General features: G+C 46.0%; 1 protein-coding gene across 4 annotated transcripts in view; it reads right to left on the bottom strand.

Moving 5' to 3' along the window:
* The window catches only part of CTNND2 (catenin delta 2), a 906,151-nt gene that overhangs the window by 16,312 nt on the left and 872,342 nt on the right, over positions 1 to 17,497 (bottom strand). For all 4 annotated transcript variants that reach the window (XM_044233797.1, XM_044233772.1, XM_044233780.1 and 1 more), the window contains one exon: positions 2,606 to 2,732. In XM_044233797.1, coding sequence (XP_044089732.1) covers positions 2,606 to 2,732 — 127 coding nt within the window. The remainder of the gene's footprint in view (positions 1 to 2,605; positions 2,733 to 17,497) is intronic.

Below are 17,497 nucleotides of genomic sequence, written 5' to 3'. Positions count from 1 at the left end.
GTCCCCATCAATCTTTCCCCGACACCTAGCACCCTGGCCACTTGCTGCCTATTGCACCTGGGGAGGGAGCCCCATCTTCTCTTTAGGTCCCTGTCATTAAGTTTAGTATCTTCTATGACCAGATCCCTATGCTAGACACTGAGGAAAAGAAACATGAATCATGTCACTTTCTGAACTTGTGGAGGACAGGAAACGGACATGCAAATAAACAGAAGCGGGGGAGGGGGGGATGGACAGTAGTACACATTGTAGCCACGGCTGGCGAGAGGGAGCCTTTACCCATCCTTTCCTGAGAGGCAGCCGGCCGACTTCTCACACCTACTCAAACAAAATCCAGGCTTACCATTCAGCTATCAAAACCCCGATAGGTTCCCAAACCTGGCTTCCCGCTACAATTAAATCCTTGGAATACTTTAAATAATAATACTGATACTTGAGCCCCACCCAGAACTAGCTGGATCAGAAGCTCGGGGTGTAGGTTTGCTAGGAAGACAGAGAAGAAAAGGGCATTTGCTCTGCATAACTGGACTGGGCTGTGTGTCCAGTTCGTACGTGTTCTCAGCACATGGGTTGCTGGCTTTCGCTCGCCGTGTCCACCCTCTACCACTCTCTCTCCTGTCTTCCGTTCTCTGTCACCCTCTCCGGGAGAGTCCTTTCCCTGACCTTGCTCCTTTGCTTCTATGCCCTCTTGCGTAAAGCTTAGCCTTTTACAAGTCGCTGCCAGGCAACCACGAAGCGACAATATTTTGGAGCCTCTTGACCAAACTTTCAAGAGTTTGCACTCTATTAGATAGCATCTAATAGAGTGCAGATGGTGGGGTTTATTAAAGTATGTCAAGTGTGTAATTATCTTTCAAGACCTCAAACATAGTGGTCCGAATCCCGGTAAACTAAGATTACACTCCTGGAAAAAAATCAAATCATGCAAACAAGTGTTCACTTGGTGTCTTCAATGTGCCTCAGGAGGAAGTAGCAGGCAGTGCCCTCGTGGAATGGCTGGGGTAGCTCTTGGAACTCTGCCCCTTCTCCTTCCAGCACCTTCTGATCTACTGCGTCATTTCATCTCTCTAACACTGAGGTGTCGTAATAATTAGGGCTTTAAAAAAGACATCATCTTTGTGCTTCCCACACTCACTATGTTTTATCTTTTTTAAAATTTTATTTTATTTATTTATTTGACACAGAGAGGGAGATCACAAGTAGGCAGAGAGGCAGGCAGAGAGAGAGGAGGAAGCAGGCTCCCCACCGAGCAGAGAGCCCGATGCGGGACTTGATCCCAGGACCCTGAGATCATGACCCGAGGTGAAGGCAGAGTCTTAACCCACTAAGCCACCCAGGTGCCCCTATCTTTTTAAGATGTATGGGGTAAGAAACATGAAAGGTCACCCCTGTGCTTCCAAAGGTGGAAATTTCTTTGTCTCACGGTGGTGTCCAGTTCTCGTCTAGTGCAGAATGGAATGTTAGAAGCCGTTACACCACACTAGAAACAGAGGCTTTCCCGCGGCTGGGAGAGTCATTTATTTCAGTCAAATGTTCCCCATTCACGTCTGGTTTTCGTCATCATCCTGACAGTAAAGTGTGGTGTAAAGTTCAATGACCAGTGATCTCAAGGGTGGACGGGCACTCTCCTGCCATGCCCTCTGGGACGGGTTCCCCAGCAGACAGAGGGCAGCGAAGAGCAAGGAGAAACTCTTCTTAAGTAAAAACCTAGAGAGTGGTGTGTGCGTACACGTGTGTGTGCACACACGCATGCACATGTGTATACACATGCACACACCCACCCATCTAGGTATTTATATATTTATTTATTCATCTTTCCTTCTCACAACAAAACTCCAAGTGCAGAAATCAAAAGCTCGGTTTTTAGACTTACACTTGGAATAAAAACACTTATATATTAAATGATGGGCTCCTACTTGGCCCTTAATTTTTTCCTTCATCTTAGGCATTATCTAATGTGACTGAAAAGGGTATAAAAATAAAGTGTCTTTATAAGTAAATAAGAGCAGTTAGTTGAAAATTCAAACAACAGAAACAGGACAAAATTAGAAAAATATTCAACTGAGTGACTTAATAGTTCCGGGTGGTTGTGATAAGACTTTATCAAGGATTTATTGGCTGGTTTAAAGGTAATAATAGCAGGCTAATCAGGTTTGGAGTAGTAATGAAACCCTCAATGGGATATTTCAAATGTATGTCATTTTACAGCTAGAAAAGCATGCCCTTTCTCCCTCACTGTTATTCTAATTGCAATCAATACAATGCAACTCAAACTATTTTAAGTTGGAAAGTGTGCGCAGGAAACCCTGATTTGCAAACATCTAACGCTATCTTCATTCTTGTTGTTTGATGAAGGCAGGCGCATGACATACATTTCATGTGTATAACACCTGTTAGAGATCTTTAGAAATCTGTTAGAAGTGTTGTGAGTCTGTATGAACACGACACAAAGTTACCACTGCTAGGAAAGAAAAAGGGACTCATTTGGTGTTTCTAACCAATGTCCAACTGGGACGGCTCTCCTTCCGTGGGGGTCAGCTAGGGCTGGAGGGAGGGCCCTGGCACCAGGGGAAATGAGGACTGGCTGACTCTGGGCGTCTCTTACCTGAGCGGTTGTTGGGAGACACTCGCACAGGGGAGATGGAGGGCGTGCGGGAGGAGGAGTAGGGCCTTTGCCGATCCCTCTCGATGGTCGACGATGAGGCTACGAAGTGATACTGTGACCATCCGTCCTGCAATAGACCGCATATGCCCATTCAGTGGGGAAGGTAGAGTGATTCTTCATCCCCTGACATTTCGAAGTTACCAACATCTGATTTTGTAAAACATTTCCACCGTCTGTCAAAAGCGATCATGGAGCCTGAGATCGCAGAGCCCTGCTTGATCAAGGTGAGTGGAGAGGAGGGGTGTGAACTGAGACCCACCTCGCTCCCTCTGGACAGTCTGCCACGAGGAAGCCTGCTTTTAAGGGCTGGCTTTCCTTTCCAGATGCTGAATAAACGGACTCTTTATTTATATGAAAATATGGTGCTCGGAATGTGAGATGACCCTGAAACTGTCTATTCTTTATGGACCCGGTTCCAGCTCTGCCTGGCCCTCTTCTCACGACCGTCACTGTGTACGCACACCCAGAGGGGTATGGCATGTCCTCTGGTTTAATCCAGAAATTGTATTTTTCACTTTAGAGTCCATACAGAATGTGTCTTACCAACTAATCCTCCATTAAGCCTTCTCTTTTATAATGATTTTTAAAATTTATTCATTAGACATCAGACAGAGAGCGAGCGAGTGAGTGCACCAGCAGGCGGAAGGGTCAGCGAGAGGGGGAAGTGGGATCCTGACCTGAGCCGAAGGCAGATGCTCAACTGGCTGAGCCACCCAGGCACCCCTGGATTAAGCCTTCTAATATCTAGTAAATATGCAATAAGACACATATACTGGTTTTCATTTTAAAAACCAAAGACATACACTGTGGACCATTTCATGAATTTAGAAACCATAAAGAAGAAAAAATCTGTCAGTAGTTCCACCCTGCCCCAGAACTCCTGTTAACACTCCACAATAACTCCTTCCACTGTTTTCTCCTTTTTAATTCAATTTATATATATCAAAGTCAGATGTCAAATAGCAGTGACACTACCCCAAGGAAGAGAAGACCCGTCGGTCCCTTCACGCTCCCCCCCACCCCATTCCTGCATCACAGAGGCAACCAGTGAAACTCTTCGGGCCTTTTTTTTTTTTTTTTTCCTGGTTATATTTAGACTTTTAAGAGACTCAACGTTCTATTAAAGAATCATTGCAGGCAGAAATAGATGGAAGTTAATGAAGAACAAAATTCATACTCATTTCAGTATTTGTGCCTTTGTTTCTCTAATTGTGATTCTTATTCTGTTTGGCTGGTAGGATAAAGCCAAGGTTAGACGCTTGCTATTTTAAAACTATTACTTAGCTCTTAATTGAGAATTTACTACAAGGCGATATTTTCTCAACAATCTCATGGGCTGGATGCTATTAGCATCCCATTTTACTGAAGTTTAGACAGTTAATAGGCCACCTAAAGTCAAACACTAGCAAGTAAAGAAATAGTGATACTGAAATGTGGCACACTTACAAGTACTTGAAGGTGAGCAGATCAAGGAATTCAGGTCGGAAAATACTAGTGTTTTTAGATTATGGGATGTGGCAATGGAATGTGTGTCACTCTGGGAACAATTAACTTTGTAGCAGAGACCTGGAGGATGACAACGACCCAGATACCCCAAGCCAAAGGAAGAACAGATGAGAAGGCAGGTGGACACGGGCTACGCACAGATGAGAGCCATCAGAAGTCTCCATGGCTGAGGTGTGATCAAGGGGCACCAAGAAATCGAGAAGCCTTCTGAGTGTCTAGAAGAGTTTGGGGAGAGTAGAATAGAACCAGGGATACCAAGTAATAAGCTATTCCACTGGAGGAGGGAGACACAATCCTGGCTTGGATGGGGGCCGATGATGAGCTATGGGCAGATTTGGCATCTGTGTTGGAGGATTTGCTGATGATTGGCTATTGGGTGAAGGAGAGAGGAATAAAGCTTTGCCCCAGGCTTCTGGTGTGAACCTCAGAAGACTGGAGTTGCCATTTCCTGAGATAAGGAATACTGGGAGAGAAATATCTTTCGGTGGTGAAATCAATACTGCCATTTGGGACAAGATGGGTAGAGATGTCTATCTGGACATGAAAGAGAAGATACAGAATAAAGCAAATATTTAAAAAAATATATAATAAAAAATATATAAATAAACAAAGCAAAGATTTACAGAATAAATCTGCAAATCGGGATTTCAGGAGCAATGTCAGGGCTGGAGATAACATTTTGGAGTTCAGCATAGAGATGTTATTTAGAGCAAGGGGAATGGAAAGAAACATGAATGAAAATAACGGCAAGCAGGAGACACTGGGCGAGCCCTGGGACACTCTAATATGTAAGGGGTGTGCAAAAGAAGATTCAGAGGAGCCTGAGAAGGGACAGAGAGAGCTGGAAGGAGGGCCAGGAGGGTGTGAGGTCGGGCAAGACAAGGAAAGCAGATGCATAAAGAAGAAGGAGACCAACTGAATGATAGGCAGGACCAGGAACTGACCACCAGCCTGGGGAACATGTAAGCCATCATGACGGGGCAAAAGTACTTTCTTTGGTCAGGTCGGCATATGTCTAACTCAAGTGGGCTCCAAAGATAATAAAAATTGATGAACGGAAGAGTAAGATCCGGCCACTTTGACAGAGTTTTATTATTACAGAGAGTGGAGAAATGGGGCTTGGAGAGATTGAGTGACCAAGAGATGTCTTCAGAGATCACCTGGGAGATAGAGCGCTTCATTTGCCATTGGGAGTGACTCAACAGATAAGACCAAAGAGCTGGTGATGCCACAGAGGAAGCAAGCAATTACAGGAGGGAATTTCAAAGAGGACTGCTCGGAAGATTAGGGAACAAGGGGCTCGTGGACCATGAGAAGACCACGTGGTCTGCTCGTGGACCAGAAGAAGGAGGACAGCTGGGCTGTGTGGGTGGGAGATTTGGTAGCAGGCAGATGAGGACGTTCTCTTGTATTTTCTTGCATGTTCTCCAGGTGGGGTGAGAAGTGAGGTCATCTGCTGAGTGTGAGGAAGATTTGGAGATTAAAGAATAGGAGGGAGGAAGGGAAAGGAGGAGGGGGACAGAGAAAGGAAGAAGAGAAGGTATGAAATGGTTCTTGGGAGGGGGCAAGGTGACCACAGCCCAGGGTCTAGTGGCCAGGGTGCCCAGTACAAGGAATTTCAAAAGAGACAACAGGGCAGCATGTTGCTTATTTTTCTCCAGCCAAGTTCAGCTACCCTGTGGCAGGTGGTGGGGGGTAGATGGACTTGGATGGGAGTGGTCAGGAAGTAGCTTGGAAGGAGACAGGGACTGCAAACAGAATGCCATGGAAGCCCATGGAATCCAGCCAGGGATAGAAGCAAGGGAAGATGTTGGGGAAGAGATGGAGAATGAAAACTACATGGTGGGCTACAGATCCTAAAACCATCCCAGGCTGTTGGAGTGAGGGTACTTCATAGATGCTGGGGTTTCTCCACGGGAGTGAGGTGGGAGATGAAACAGCTACCACATGAGAGGGCAGCAGGGAGAGGGGGAGGGGAGCATGTGTTCAGGGACAGCCCAGTGTCAGAGTGAGAAGACAGGGGTGGGTGATGCATACGGAGCTTTTCCTGATAGCAGACCATGGGTCAAAGAGGGAGACGAAGGCAGGTGGATGTGGGCAGGTAGGTCGAAGGCAGAAGGTAGAAGGGGGAAGCAGGTAGAAGAAAGGTGGGATATTGGGGCAGATTACTAGACATTCCAAAACTTTAAATGATGATTCCAGTAACCATAGATGACTCAAGAGTCTTGACTGAGGTGATGAGGGTTGTAAGGCTTCAGTGCTCCTCAGGGAAAGGTGGGAGAGGACACACTAAGGGCTAGGTGTGGGGACAGGAGGAGAAAATGTCTTCACAGGAATTCTGTGCCTTTCCCTTCAATCCTCCATGGGTGGTGGCAAGGACGGGGAAGGAGCAGTCTTACAAAAGCATGTGCAGGATGGGAACCATTTCAAAAGTGTATATGGGGGGTGCCTGGGTGACTCAGATGGTTAAGCAGCTGCTTTCCGCTCAGGTCATGATTCCCAGGTTCTGGGATCGAGCCCCATGTCTGGCTCCCTGCTCAGTGGGGGAATCTGCTTCTCCCTCCTCTTCCTCTACCTCTCCACCTGTTTATGCTCGCTCTGTTTCTGTTTTGAAAATGAATAAAGTCTTAAAAAAAAAAACAAAAACAAAAACCAAAAATGTATATGCAGGGTGCTTGGGTGGCTCAGTCAGTTAAGCATCTGCCTTCAGCTCAGGTCATGATCCCAGGATCCTAGGACCGAGCCCCACATTGGGCTCCCTGCTGAGTGGGGAGCCTCCTTCTCCCTCTCCCTCTGCTGCTGCTCTCTCTCTCTCTGTCAAACAAATAAATAAAATCTATTTTTAAAAAGTGTATGTGCATCCATTATTCATATCTGGAAACAACTTGAAAAATTATTTAAACAGGTGTTCTTTTCTTCTGAGGATAATGCTTGGTTGACCACAAAAAGTCCTTAAACATGACCAACAGAAGTGGATCATGTTAGGTTTTTCTCACAGTTTAGAAGATACGCTCTGGGGTTCCAAGCAATGGCTCAGGAAACTGCTTTAGTCAAAACCTTGGCTTCTTTAATCATGACTAAGTCATGACACTCCATATGTCATCAAGGGCAAATTGTTTTCACGATAAGAACAGCAGCTAATATTTCATATGTTCTAAGACCAAAGGAGACTCTAGACATCAGTGCGGCATGACTCTAGGTTGGGTTTGGTTTTCCGTGGTGAGACAGCGATGGATGAGTCAGCATCTCTTACACACGTGATGGGAGACGTGTTTTGTTCAGCGTTTCAGATTCCATGATGCTTCGATTACACCAGGACCATGCAAGTACTTCCATCTCTGGAAATGTCAGGAAGGTGGGTATAATACTAAAACTGCTTACGAAGGAAGAAACCCTTACAAGATGCACCAAAAAATCCTTCGTAATACCCAATTCCTAGCATACAAAGGCATGGCGGAGGGCGATCTTGCAGATGACCTGTCTGTGAGGGATGGGATCAGCACATACTTGAGGATGACGTAGAGCATGTTTAGAGGCAACGAGAATGCCACCCCAGGTCTGACACCTCTGCACATGGCCCTCGATTGTATGCATATGGGCACAGAGACTTTAATGGAGGTGGGAAGGGGGAGTTTAGGGAACAGGGCCAAGTGGAAACCCAGTGAAAGTTCTTGAGAGCAGTTTTCTGAGTCACATGAGAGGCAACCCGGCTCCTGCTTATGGCCATCTTCCCTCTCATTCGCTGACGCGGAGCCAGAGGCACCATGATGGAAACATGGAACTCCCACACTGCTACTATGTTCAACAATGCCCAGGAGGGGCCCCACAGTTTTAATTCTGAGCTCAGAATTCCCCAGTGTTATGGAAAGCAGTGTATCCGATGCTAGACAGGAAAGTGCAGATCAATCAATAAGGCACACTGAATAATCAGTTACCTTGAGGATAAGTCTCAGGACCTTCCACATCTTTTCCTGCGTGAATTTTCTTGGCATTCAACTGAAAAATCCGCTGTCTTTCCAAAGAAGAAGGGATATGAAGATACATTTTCCTTGGGAAGTTATTGCTAAGCTAACATTCCTTTTATCCAACTAGCCGTGTACATACTCGTTAGCTAGCCGCCTTGCAATCAATGCATTGTTCATGTACGTCCCAGTGTCACTCAGGAAGGCTTGAAAGTGGTTTCCATAAATAAAGACAACTTGGGCACACTTTTTTTTTTTTACATCATTTGCCTCTTTGATCCCTAGTTTTTCTTCTTAAAAGTTTAACTCACTGTAGACTAGAAGCATTTTCCTGAATTTTTTTTCTATCAGCTGCTCAACCCACCACCCCCTTCACTTCATCCCTTTGCCTTCTAGAGGTTCGATAAGAAACCTTGGGGAAGAAAAAACAGAATGAAGAATAGTCACAGCACCTGGGAGAGGGCTGTTAATCCTTAATATGGACGATAAGGGACCCCTTTAATATCTATCTTTCACCTCAGCAGAATGACCGAGACGTTGGTGCCCTTCAGCTTAAGATCCAGTCAAGCTGTCAAAAATGTGATATGATATCTGCACCTCAAATTGGTTTTTATTTTTAACACATTAAACTTAAAACTGGAGGTTGTTAAATTGTTCAGAATAGATAGAGATGAAATCCGAAAGAGAAGAGGAGTTCAAAGTCATTGAACTTTAAATTGCCACCAGGAATAATCTGATTTTCTTTATCTTCTCCTTTTACTGTCCTTCCAGCCCATTTCAGCTTCTGTGTTAAAGTTCCCAGCCTGCTTCTTTAAAACTGTATTATTCCCCAAAGCTATGACCCTCCGCGCCGGTGCGCTCAAGGGTCCAGGGGGTGTGAGAATCAAGGTAGAGTGGTTCTTCACGGGCTCGAAATGGTTTGGTCTTCACCGTATGTCCACCTGCTGGCCACTCTGTTCTGTCCCTATGCATCTTCCCCTCCAGTACTGGAAGGTCTCCGAATGTGCAGCATTTTATGTTTTTGCCCATTCTGGAAACATCGCCAACAAGACTGTGCTACAGGAAAGACTTCCACGGGAAGATTTCAGAGGAAGGGACAGAGCGGCTTCCACACTGGTCCACATGAGGTTAGTGTGACACACACTTGCCCCATGGCTTCTTCCTCTGGAAAGTGCCGAGGGCATTGAGTGCAGATCAGCACGTGAATCCGTTAGGTCTGCGCACAGAGACGAGCCAGAGCTGCGGGCCAAGGCTGAAAACTGCTTTGATCTTGGGTGTCTCTGTGGGCAGAGGGCTGGGATGAGAAGGGCGCCAGAACAGTCGGCCCTTCTCCCCAGTCAGCGTCAGTATCACGATTACTGGTGAGCTCCGCCTTGGTTTCTTCTTCATAAATCAAGGGCAAAAATAATCAGCTTGGAGACTTTTGAAAACAGTAATTCCTGGGCCTCAGGCCCTGAGATCCTGTCCAAATTGTTCTGAGTTTCTGTTTTCAAAAGCCCCGGGGGTGATGTGACTGAAGAGCAGCGTGGAGAACCCCCGGCTTGGGGTCCCCGTGCACAGGCCGCTGTGCCCAACGAGAATACGTTTTCAAGAGCTAAATCCTAGGAGGCCCTCAAGGCTCTGAGTCCACTGGGGAACGTCAGGTAAGGCGTTCTCAAGCCTGACTTCTGAGGAACAACAGTAGATCCCAACCTCCGAGCAGAGAGCTGCCACATACACACAGCCCTGAGCCCCAACCATACCTGATGACCCAGCAACCACGGCCCCGTAATTCAATGTCACACGTCCACACCTCTGATCAGGCAGCTCCGCCACCCCGCACCGCCCCTACCCTGCGGCCCCCGGTTGAATCTCACTTATCCTGCCCACTTTCGTGCTGTGTGAACAGGAAGCAGGCACTACATGCTCATTAAATCCCTACTGCTCAAGGGATCATGCCTGCGAGATTCAGGGCAGCTTTGGCTGCATTTTTTTTTCCCCGCCCACTGTGAACAAACCACTTGGAGACCACACTATAGACCACTGTAGTCGGCGAAGCACTCTTGGGCTTTATTTATTTCTGAAGCCCTGGTCCCTGGCACAATGCCTGTAACACAGAGATGCTCAATAAATTCTTGTTGGATCCAGTGATTTAAAATGCCTGCATTAATTACTGGAAAACAAATGATCATGTCATTGGCTTTGCAGCTGGCCTCTGTAATTCCTCTCCTCTATTGTCCCGTAACAAACAAAGGTGATCAGAACTTTATGGTTTTTTTTTTTTTTTTGGGTTTTTTTTTTTTTAGTTTTAGCTTTGAGTGACCTTGCCAGTATCATGTCCTACTGTGGGCATATCTGTCTTTTATGACATGCTCACTGCTGCGCTGAAGGCTGGCTCAGTTTAGGTAAAATGGTCCTGAAAAAAAAAAAAGGGCCTCCGGCTTGTCTGCTCCATTCAACGGTAACATTTCCCTCAGCTGCTGCTGTTTCGGGGTGAGGAATTATGAAACTGGCTGCTCATTACGCAGTCTCGTAGATAATTTGAAACAAAATCCTACCTGTCGCATCTCACGCACCCGAGCATGGACTGCACCTTCCATGTCTCCTGCTGCCCGCATCCTGCAGCTCAGACGACACCGGCACCTCTCCACAGCTCAGGCCCCTTCTGTCCCCGCAAATGCTAATCCTTCCCAGAGCCAGGAAGAAAGGGGAGAAGGGGAGAGCGCCTCCTGTTCTCCGTTAGCTTTGCTCTGATTTCTTTTGAAGTTGGACGCCAAAGTCCACGCCTACTGCAGGAACATGACTCCCCCGCCACCTTCAGAGACCGAAGGGCTGGTGTCTGAGTGGGTCACCTGTAGGGACATTCCTGGCCTTGGAAGACGGACACCCAGAGTCACTGCCCTGGAAAGAAAGTGGAATGCAGGGCATGCCAACGGGGGGTGTGGGGTGTAGTCTGGTAAGATGGAATGATGTGGAACCATGGGGAGTGTCCAGAGATTGACTGCCCCCCAGCCCAGGTCCCCCTAACCCGAACTGCCAGGGAGCATCCTGTCACCCAGCTGAGCCCCCATGCCCCGGGCCCCTATGCTGAATCAGAGCAGTGAGGCACAGGACAGAAAGTCACTGTCCTGAGGCAGAGGGAAGAGGAGGGAAGGGATGCGGGCCGAGGCTGCTCTGTCTGTACCCTTGCGTTTACAGAGGTGGGGGAGAGGCAGAGAAAACACCTCAGGGGCTGTCTAGAGGATTTGGTGATTAGGGAGAGAGAAAGGGGTTAAATCCTCAGTCATGGACTTTAGGAGATGCCATGGGAGGACATGGAGTTTCTCCCAAGTTCCCCTGTGGTCTCTGACCTCGGCAAGAGGGTGCTCTTTGGGGTGGAGGGTGACGGGGTTACTGAATGTCCATTTAATGATACGTTACATGCCATGTTCCCATTTATAGGTCCCTTTCCAAAGTGCTTCTGGAGGTTTTATCTTCTATGCTTAGGGTTCAGAGTTAACGAATCTTTTCTAATGCTAAGTGACATCTCTGACTTGGACAAAAGCTTCAATAAATAATTAACCTTGAAAATGGAAAAGAGCTGTGATTTGTCCCGAGACAGATCTCTGTTGGAACCAAAAATATATAATAGGACATGGTGAGTCCCTCGGTATATGGTCATTGGCGTTTTTCCTCCTTTTGGAAAACAACTCCAGAACCTCCTTAATCTGGTGAGATTTTCTCTGCCTCTAGACAAAGGATTTCTCAGTGGGCACACAGGGCCTATTCGATTCAGGAGTAACAAACACAAGTTTTTGGCGTTAGCTGTCCTTGAAGGCTCTCAGTCCATAACGCCTGTCAATTCTAATTTGCTGTGAGTGACTTGAGATAGAAAGAAAGCGTGGTAGAAATCCTTCGGGCTTTCAGCAACCCAAGCTCATCCACTCATTCAAACTTGAACTCTTAGAGCTTGTGAACCGCATTCACTAACGGGACTTCTTCATCAGGAACCTATTTTTCAGATGAAAGTCAAAACAAGACGTGTTGTCATCCTCTGGAAAAGGTAACCAGCTAAGATATTACGGCTCGCTTATGAAAAACCTGATTGCTCACAATTTGTGCTGGTTTTCTAGTCATTTTTCAGTGGACGAAACCTATTAATGTCATCACACATGAAGCACAGAAAGAAGGGATTCCAGATTAGTGGTCCTTATGCAGACACACTTATTTCAGTAAAAGGTATTATGTAGAAAAAAAGCCGAAGTATCCACAGTCTGTGCAATTGAAACCGAAGCCAGATTTTTCCATGTCAGTGAAACTTCAGCTTCCCTTTGCTCTAATAAAACAAGCTTCCGCTTCTTTCTAAGGTGAAATGTTTGTTAAAGATTCATTAAAATGAGTTCTTTTAACAATTCTACAGCAAAAGCTGGTAGAGTTAAATACTGAAGTGAAATCTTAAGGGCCAAGAGGGAGTATTTGCAGTTTAATACAGAAATAAATACCTCCTGGCATACCCGTTGTTTTCATATTAGTTTGTTTCAGCTCTGGTGCTTCTAATGGAATTTAATTGAATTGATTCGGATGCTTAAAGGTACAGTAAATGTGGAGTCTTCCGTAGTACAGCTTCTCACCACTATCCGAAAGTTCGCTTTATGCCACTTTTCTCTTACAAAAGACCTATTTTAGTAACCTGTTTTCACTAACTGAAAGAAATCTGATGAGGATTTCGGCTTTTATGAAATGATAATTGTTCCTTTGCTTTATGCGGTTTCACTTAGAACAGTTTCGTTCTAAGGTAGAGCACTCTACTTTCAGATCTGGGGGAAACTTGTACCATCTTTCAAAAAGCAAATACCACGCACATGCAATTCAGGAATTTAATTTACTGCCATGGGCCCAATTCTAAATCAGTATCACCAAGATTTGACAAGTTGGAAAGAAATGTATGTAATTTGGTCAAAGAAAGCATACCATTGTTAACTACCAGGAGTTAGCTGGTACCATCTTGGAAAAAACACACAGGAAATGGAATAAAGACCCAATTTGGTCTTTTGTTTCCTGATGTCTCTTCTAAGGCCTTAAAACAAAGGCCTGAGGTGGATGATCTTTAAGAATGAATGCCCTTTGTGTTCTAGTTTGTGCCTCAGAGTTAAATTTGGGGCAAATAGAAGAAAGTCCAGTCTTTAGGTTTAATGAATCCAAACGGCTCACTTCTAGAATGCCCCACTCTGACGTGTGAAAAGTCAAGTCTCTTATATCTGTACTCATCAGTGGTCAGTATGTTCAAAGCTCACCCCGGGGCCTAACCTTGAGGTCTCCACATTCCACCCTACCTGAAAGCGCTGCAGACCATGGACAAGGAAGAAGAGTCACTGTGTGTGTCTTCTGCTAAGCTTCAACTCTGGGGTATGGCCTTGTTGAAGTTATTTCAGAAGTAGGAGTAAGTACCTGGAACTGTGCTGGGAATGCAGCTAGAGCAGAGGGAGGTAGGAAGGACTCCTGAGAGGGAGATGGAAGGGAGATGGACATTTAAAATGTGATCGCATCATGTTACATTTTCAGTAAGAGCCATGAAGAAAAAGTACACGCTAAGGAAAGGGCTCTTTGCCAGCCTTAGAGGATTGGAGAGAGGGAGATTTCCTTGAACCAGTGACAGTTAAACTGAAATGGAAAGAGCCAGGTTTAGTAGGAGAGGAGGGAAGGCATTTTTCTGTGCCCGGGCAGTGCAAAGGCCGTGAGGTTGGCACAGCCTTGCGTCTGTCAGGAAGAACAAGGGAGACAGTGTGGTTGAAGGAAAGTGACTGAGGGGAGGGTAGAGGGAGGTGAGCTTAAAGAGATGGGTAAGAGAGATACGGCAAGCTACTGAAGACTTTCAACCAGCACACTGACGAGGTTAGATTTGGATTTATCAAAGTGGATTCGGAATGCTTAATGGAAAAATAGATTGAAGATGGTAAAGTAGATTCCACAAAACCAATTAGGCAGTAATCGGACCAGCACTCGTGACAGATGATGATGGAAATAAAGACAGGAGAGGTACACTCCACAGGTCTTGGTGCAAAATGTAGTGGGAATAAGGGAGGAAGATGTACACTTAGATAACTACTGGATTTCTGAAAAGAACAACCAGGTGGGCGAGGTGCTATTGGCTGAGATGGGCAGTGAAGCGCAAATAACGGATTCGGGGAAGGTCAGAAGAGCTGCTTGTCAGGTGTGTGCCCCATCAGAACTTGTCATCCACTGAAGTGGAGACATCACATGTGTGACCCTAAATACAAGCTTTGAATTCAGGAGTGAAGACCATATAGAGGAATAGACGCAGATGCCTTTGGCATTCAATTGTGTTCTATTGAGGACTGCTCACTGCTCTTTCAAATCCACTTCCTTTGTTCCCGGACACACATCTAGGCCCCATGTCCTGCCTTTCCTGGCAGCTGCATATGGCCATGTGATGGAGGTATCACCCATGGAACATGAGGGGATGGGGATGGGCCATCACCAGGTACGGTGGCGGACATTACAGCAGGCGGTGGGGACTCTGGGCTCCTGAATGTGCAGAGAAGAGCTGAGTTGCCCGCATGGACACCTGTCCAGATGGTTGCATGAGCAGGAAAATAATCTATCACGTGGCATCACTGCATGTTTAGGTCTGCTTGTTACAGCTGGAAGCCTTCCCTGATTAATATAGACAATGGAGCTAGTTGAACATCGCAATTAGGAGCAATTTCAACAGAGGCGTGGGGACAGGCATCATCATGTCAGACCTCAGGGGTTGAAGCATAAAATGGAAAGTGAGAACTCCAAATTTTCCAGAAACGTGTCCGCGACGCGTGGGGAATGTGAGGACAGGAAGTGGGAAGGTGGAAATGGAGGAGGATGGTCAGGAGAGGACATTTCTCGTTTTTAAGACAGAAGTACAAAGAGAATGTGTCCCCACAGAGCAGGAATGACCAGTGGGGGAGGCAGAAAAAACAAGAGGAAAATCAACACAGAAGAGTTCTCACTCAAAGAGGGTAAGTCTTCAAAAAACCTGGATATTAAGTAAGAATTTTTTAAAAAATATTTTAGAATAGAACCAGAGAAAGATAAGCATAAAATAAAGCAACCAAGAAATAATGCATAAAAGTGCTAGTATGTATGTGGAAAGTTACTCCAATATGTAGATATTCACTTCTGTATTTCCAATACCTAAAATGGAGCTTAAGGTAGACGAGGTACTCAATGAACATGTGTTGAATGAATGAAGTAACTAGGAATGGTCATTAAGAGAAGATGGCTCCAGTTCGTTTCCTAGAGTTAAGAGTCTCTTATTGTTTGTCTCCCTCTCCGATTTCATCCTATTTTGTTTTTCCCTCCCTTCCCCTATGATCCTCTGTTTTGTTTCTTAAATTCCACACGAGTGAGAATACCCTCTAGTTCTACCCACGTACCTCATTGCGGGAGAAGAGGGTTACTGGGGGGAGAAGGGTAGGGGGATGGGGTTAACTGGGGGTTGGGCATTTAGGAGGCCACTTGATATAATGAGCACTGGGTATTCTATGCAACTGATGAATCACTGAACTCTACCTCTGAAATGAATAATGCACTATATGTTAATTAAATGAATTTAAATAAAATACAATAAGTTAAACAAAGAAGATGGCTCCAAGAGGATTCGCATGCTATTATACAAGCAGGGAGAGACACTGGGGGTATGACAGTACAGACTGGCACAGAGGAAAAAACTATTGGTGTGCATGTTATATTTCTGATGCTGTGGGTTTCAGCCTCATCACAGGGGACTGTGGACAGCGCATTAGGGGCTCTGTACCTACCGCAGGTCAAGGAGCAACCACAGGACACATCTGAGGTGTATCCCCATCCTATTTCCTCCTCACTTCTTCTCTGGGGCACCGCTCATGTACTTTCTACTGCTCAAGTGACAAAAAGAGTCTGAAAACCTAGTTCTTCCTCACTCCCCCACCGAACTGGTCTCTCTGCATGGACTAAGGACACTCATGGACTTGGGACAGTTTTTATAATTGAAGCCAACTGGAGGTTACTGTAGGTGCATTTTCAATTAAATGAAAGCACTGGGGATCTCTCAAGAATGTGGTTTTCATAAAAACTGATACCAAAAGGACCACTGGTGTTGGTGCCCACATCACGTGAATGTTGTAGATGTAAGCATCTCGGGGACCCTTTCTTTCATTTTTTCCCACTGTACAATAAAAACTGTTTTTTCAGTCAGGCTCATTCCCAGCTCCCCCACAGGGAGATCTGACCACGTGATGAAGACCTGAGAGCATTTAAGCTCTGCCCTCCTCTGCTCTTTTCTTTTCCAGCTGCTTGTAGCACGGACAGAGAGCTGACCAATGCTGGAGAATGCACAGGATGGTGAGTACTGATAGAAGGAGCTAGAATCCCTGATCTGGAAGATGTGACATCAGACCAGGACTGTTACACTCTTATGTGAGACAAAAGACAAAATAGAATCTGTGGGATTAGCACACATCTCATTTCTGGATTCTACAAAATTGGGCTGAGAAGGAGTGAAAGAACTTGCAAGCGGGGAGAGCTTCCTTGGAGGTGGTCAGCACACTGGGTGTTCCTGATCTTCTCTCTCTTGAAGCATGAGAGTGAACTACCTATTCATCGTGACCATGACTCTCTGGAGGGTGGGGGTTGCAGGGCCTGGTGTCTTCAGTGCCCCCTGGCAGGGGGACACACAGACTCTGTGGCAGGGGTGGACCAACCATGGAGCTCAAGCACCTTCTGTTTCAGACCTATCCACTGCCTGGACCCCTTCCAAGGCCTGTGAAGAGCTGTATATTCCAAAAGTGTACTCTTCCTCTTCCAAAACTACCTGTGTGACAGGGGCACAAAATCTGCATCCCCCTGGCTGAGGCTGATGGAGAAATCAGAGTGGTAGCTGGAGAAGACAGCTCCAGAACAGGGGTTCTCAGTTGGGAGGTGGTACTTCTGAGCACACCATACCACTGCTCCCATGAAAGAAGGAACTAGAACATGAGCATCTCTTGAAAGCAGAGTGGAGCAATGTCAGGCTACAAAAGCACAGGGCAGGCTCAACTCTGCTCTCCTCTCTTCCTCCTTCCCTGACAGAGCCTGGTGGGTGGGTGACATTGGGGCACAGTAAGAACAGCTTAGGTGAGGGTGGGGAGAGGGGAAGAAGCCAAGCACACTCTTCCTGCTCAAGCAATGAAGGCTCACATAGACATTATGTTATCCCAACTACTGCCATCCACTGAGAAAGTGGGGTAGGGGGTGGTGGTAGTGGCATAGGTTACAGTTAATTGCTTCAAGTTCAAAACAAGAATACTTGTAGACTTACATTAAACTTTGTGAGCTTTCTAGCCCCTGATTCAATCTTTTTGCCCTGCATTTTGTCTCTGGGGTATTTTAATAG

Source organism: Neovison vison, chromosome 1, assembly GCF_020171115.1.
Source record: "Neovison vison isolate M4711 chromosome 1, ASM_NN_V1, whole genome shotgun sequence".
Classification (NCBI taxonomy): domain Eukaryota; kingdom Metazoa; phylum Chordata; class Mammalia; order Carnivora; family Mustelidae; genus Neogale; species Neogale vison.
The sequence above is the reverse complement of the archived record's forward strand: the minus strand, read 5'-3'. Positions and strand labels throughout refer to the sequence as shown.